Below are 4,724 nucleotides of genomic sequence, written 5' to 3' on the forward strand. Positions count from 1 at the left end.
TACAAGTAGTTTAGGTGAACTTTACAGTTCTATTTCAGCAGTAGGCATTGCCACGAATCGCTGATATTCTTCGACTTTATGGGAACTATTTACAATAAAATTATTGATCTATCCTATACTATTTGATTATTTACAGATAAAATGATACCCATTGTGTAAATGAGAAAAAAACCCATGCCTGGACTGGAATTGAACGTGTGCCTCCTGTTGCCCAGGCGAGAACTTTGACCGTCACCAAGAGAGGTTATCCTAGCTACAACTCATCATGTACTCGTCGCTTCAACGTATATCTCTTATGCGACGGATACAACTTGATAAAGTCCGAATCCTTGACAATAGGGACGTCATCTTCACCTATTTCAGAAGCATCAGCCGATAATTGGTCACTTGGGACTATCGTGGACTGGTTATCGTCAATTTGCAAGTTGCCGACACTTGGCGACAATTCCTCAAAGATGACATTGTGGAACCTCAAGTGAAGCTTTTCCGAATAAAAGTCGTTCAAAAAGCGGTGCAACTTCTCCAAGTTGACGAGATCTTCGGATGAGTTGTACGGATAACTGAACATGTGTTTCAAGCTGTGTGTGCCTCCTGTTGCCCAGGTGAGAACTTTGACCGTCACCAAGAGAGGTTATCCCAGCTACAACTCATCATGTACTCGTCGCTTCAACGTATATCTCTTATGCGACGGATACAACTTGATAAAGTCCGAATCCTTGACAATAGGGACGTCATCTTCACCTATTTCAGAAGCATCAGTCGATAATTGGTCACTTGGGACTATCGTGGACTGGTTATCGTCAATTTGAAAGTTGCCGACACTTGGCGACAATTCCTCAAAGATGACGTTGTGGAACCTCAAGTGAAGCTTTTCCGAATAGAAGTCGTTCAAAAAGCGGTGCAACTTCTCCAAGTTGACGAGATCTTCGGATGAGTTGTACGGATAACTGAACATGTGTTTCAAGCTGTCGATAGCAATCAGGGGAAGATCTTCGGACGTCTTACCCAAATGAAACAGGGGGTGCTCGAAAAGGAACCCGTTGGCTATGACGAAATTGATTTTGCCTGAAACAGAAGTGAACGGTATCAGTCGCCTGAGAAATGTCTCCCTAAATGACACTACATTTTGTTCAGTCCACGTGTGAAGACTTTGGATTGACCTCTTTACAAAAAGATGCTGATGAAATAGAAAAAATTATGTAAGTAGGTAGGTATTTATTCAAACGTAATTATAATAGGTAATTATTATTACATAACAATTTCATATGAATGCCGTGTTTCTTTTTGAAGTATGCAATGCGCGCAGAACAATTTTTAAAACTTTTTTTTCCAAGTAGTTATGTACTGTACCTACCTGTAATGGTTGTTTGACTATAAAGAAGAATAGGTAGGTATTTGATTTTAAATACTCATAAATACAAGTCCTATTATTCTAACAGTAGTACGTATCATGAAGTACATACTTTTTTTTTTGATGGCCTGAGAAATTTCTCCCTAAATGACACTACATTTTGTTCAGTCCACGTGTGAAGACTTTGGAATGACCTCTTTACAAAAAGATGCTGATGAAATAGAAGAAATTATGTAAGTAGGTATTTATCCAAACGTAATTATTACCTACATAACAATTTTATATGAATGCCGTGTTTCTTTTTGAAGTATGCAATGTGCGCAGAACAATTTTTAGAACTTTTTTTCCAGTAGGTATGTAGGTACTGTGCCTACCTGTAATGGTTGTTTGACTATAAAGAAGAATAGGTATTTGATTTTAAATACTCATAAATACAAGTCCTATTATTCTAACAGTACGTATCATGAAGTAGGTACATACTTTTTTTTATTGATAAATAATATTTTTTGTTTAAAATCAGGGACAGTAGTACAATACCCATGTGACTAAGAGGGAAGTCTTCATTCTAATGAATACAGGAAAAATATTCGCAACAATAGAAAACACATTAGGAAAATGGAAAGAGACGGAGCAAACACACAATCAATATTATTTTATGAACTTTTTTTGATAAATAATATTTTTTTGTTTAAAATCAGGGACAAGTACAATACCCATGTGACTAAGAGGGAAGTCTTCATTCTAATGAATACCTACAGGAAAAATATTCGCAACAATAGAAAACACATTAGGAAAATGGAAAGAGACGGAGCAAACACACAATCAATATTATTTTATGAACAACGTAATGTATTATTAATGGTGTGGTACTACGAGCAATAAACTAGTTGATGGGATGTGGAGCATTATTTTGAACACAAAAGACACGGGAAAAGCTGACTGCCTTATGTTTGATACTGATGTCTCGTCTCGCGTCAGCAACGTGCCAAACAAATCAATTATTCTCCGCTGTTTCCTTTGTTGACAGTTTGATGTGATATTTGAAAATCCCGCTCAAGGGAAATGGAACATACATCAATGGTTGGTTGGTATCAAATGCTGGGAATTGACATTTTCCTCCTCGCGTCCCAATATTTTGTGATGATGTTGTTTTGATCCGTGAGTTCTGGGCATGTCTGCAGGTGGTCCTCAATATCCAAAATAAAAGTTCTAAATTACCTACTTGCACAATGCAAATCTCTAAAATCTTGTATTTCCTGCCTGAGATCATCTGCCTAATAATTATAACACCTCATGTTCTTGGGCCACCTTTTGGTTAGATTTAATTGCCCATCATATTCGTGCCTTCAATATAAGTAGTGCTATTCTGCAATGTACTTGTGTAATGGGGGTACTTGGAAATGTTCTAGATTACCTACTTGCACAATGCAAATCTCTAAAATCTTGTATTTCCTGTCTGAGATCATCTGCCTAATAATTATAACACCTCATGTTCTTGGGTCACTTTTTGGTTAGATTTAATTGCCCATCATATTCGTGCCTTCAATATAAGTAGTGCTATTCTGCAATGTACTTGTGTAATGGGGGTACTTGTACAATGTACCACATTCACCATAATATTGGCAGTTGAATTCATATGATTACAAAAACGCCAAGATTTATCTTGATTTACTAATGCTTTATTTTCTACCATTCACAGCCTGAACCGTTTAACTTCAACTATCAAGTGAAGGATGCTGTCACTGGATCTGACTTTGGTCACAAAGCTGACTCCGACGGCAAAACTGTCCAGGGTTCTTACAACGTGGCTCTTCCTGACGGCAGAAAACAGATCGTGACGTACACAGCTGACGAGGGTGGTTACAAAGCGGACGTGAAGTATGAAGGAGAAGCTATTCCAGGACCATCAGGCCCAGCTCCAGGACAACCCGGTAGAGGAGGTGCCCCCGGCGGAGGTGCTAGACCAGGTGCAGGAGGCGGGTACCCAGCTCCCCCAAGCGGTGGATTCACACCTCCCCCACCACCCGGCCAACAACCAGGAGGCTCTAAAGGCAACTTCCCTGCAGGATATCCAAGCTAAGGGAAATGGAACATACATCAATGGTTGGTTGGTATCAAATGCTGGGAATTGACTATCAGATCATTTTCCTCCTCGCGTCCCAATATTTTGTGATGATGATGTTGTTTTGATCCGTGAGTTCTGGGCATGTCTGCAGGTGGTCTGCATTCATGACAGCTTGTTGAGTGCAGAGTGGTAGGGGTAGCAGATCATTTTCCTCCTCGCGTCCCAATATTTTGTGATGATGTTGTTTTGATCCGTGAGTTCTGGGCATGTCTGCAGGTGGTCTGCATTCATGACAGCTTGTTGAGTGCAGAGTGGTAGGGGATTCTCTGCAGCCTATACGGTTGAGGTGTTGGGCAAGACAATCATGACCTGTCATCAGGCGGAAGGTGGCGACCGCTGCTTTATCCCAGCGGAGGTGGTGGTGGTCCAGTGAAGGGAAGCGGTGGCTTTGGAGGATATAGGAGAAAGTAAACCTCCCACCACCCTCACTGAAGAATCTCAACGTGTAATCTAATCATACAACAGGTGCCTTCGTCCTTCATCTGTCTCATCCTGCCAGGCTCCCACAGCAGGACAAAACATTAATTAGGAATGAACAAACATTTTTCGAATACTCTCATGTACGTATGTAGGTACGATGTTCCATTGTTTAGGTCTTTAACTTTTCGCCACAATGATGCAATCAATAGAATTGCACAAAAAAGTCGTGCCCTTTTTTGCGGAGTAAATTAGATACAAGTTCTCATGAAAAGAAATGTTCATCAATGTCCTTGAATATTCACGTTCATTGAATTCTGCCAGAAAAAAGACGATTTTCTTTGGAAGTATTTCAAACTGACTGAATGAAGCTCTGTGACCGTGTTCAGGGGTTTGTGGTCTGGTAAAGTCATTGGGTTGGAAATCATTGCTGAGAAAATGTAGTTACGATTTTTCAAACCCTGCCATCTCTGTGTGGGTTGAAAAGTGAGACTTGTGAGCTCTCAGTTTACTTTGAAAGGAACTCGTCTTTTGTTTATTTTAAATTGAACGTTAACGCCTAGCAAAGCAGTGGTGAGTTTGAGGTTTCAATTCGCCTTTTGTCATTCTTTCAATTCAAACTGTCTTGTATATTTCTGCATTACCATTTTACTATTGTTCCATAATAAATACTCTCCTTTTCTTCTCTTTACTTAGATTGCCATAATATCAATTTTGTACCGGTACTTTCTTCTTGTAAAGTAAGTAATAATTAATATGTTTTCATTGTATACAGTATACACACTCATTTTATAATAAAGAGTAGTCAATGATTTTGTTAAATTTGGGTGA

At 39.4% G+C, this 4,724-nt stretch overlaps 2 protein-coding genes across 2 annotated transcripts; one reads left to right on the plus strand and one right to left on the minus strand.

The window, feature by feature from the left end:
- Nucleotides 1–6: 6 nt before the first annotated feature.
- LOC113471748 lies at nucleotides 7–1,150 on the minus strand. Its single transcript, XM_026831127.1, has 2 exons — nucleotides 954–1,150; nucleotides 7–566 (listed from the first exon to the last, which is right to left on the minus strand). Coding segments are annotated over exons 1-2 (315 nt in total). The 5' UTR covers nucleotides 956–1,150; the 3' UTR covers nucleotides 7–253.
- Nucleotides 1,151–2,735: 1,585 nt separating this feature from the next.
- On the plus strand, nucleotides 2,736–4,724 carry LOC103519740 (pro-resilin-like). The gene is made up of 3 exons (XM_008484828.2): nucleotides 2,736–2,741; nucleotides 3,051–3,418; nucleotides 3,818–4,724. Exons 1-3 carry the CDS (start codon nucleotides 2,736–2,738, stop codon nucleotides 3,885–3,887), a joined length of 444 nt encoding a protein of 147 aa, XP_008483050.1. The 3' UTR covers nucleotides 3,888–4,724.

The sequence above is a fragment of the Diaphorina citri genome, unplaced genomic scaffold (assembly GCF_000475195.1).
Source record: "Diaphorina citri unplaced genomic scaffold, Diaci psyllid genome assembly version 1.1 scaffold2917, whole genome shotgun sequence".
Lineage (NCBI taxonomy): Eukaryota > Metazoa > Arthropoda > Insecta > Hemiptera > Psyllidae > Diaphorina > Diaphorina citri.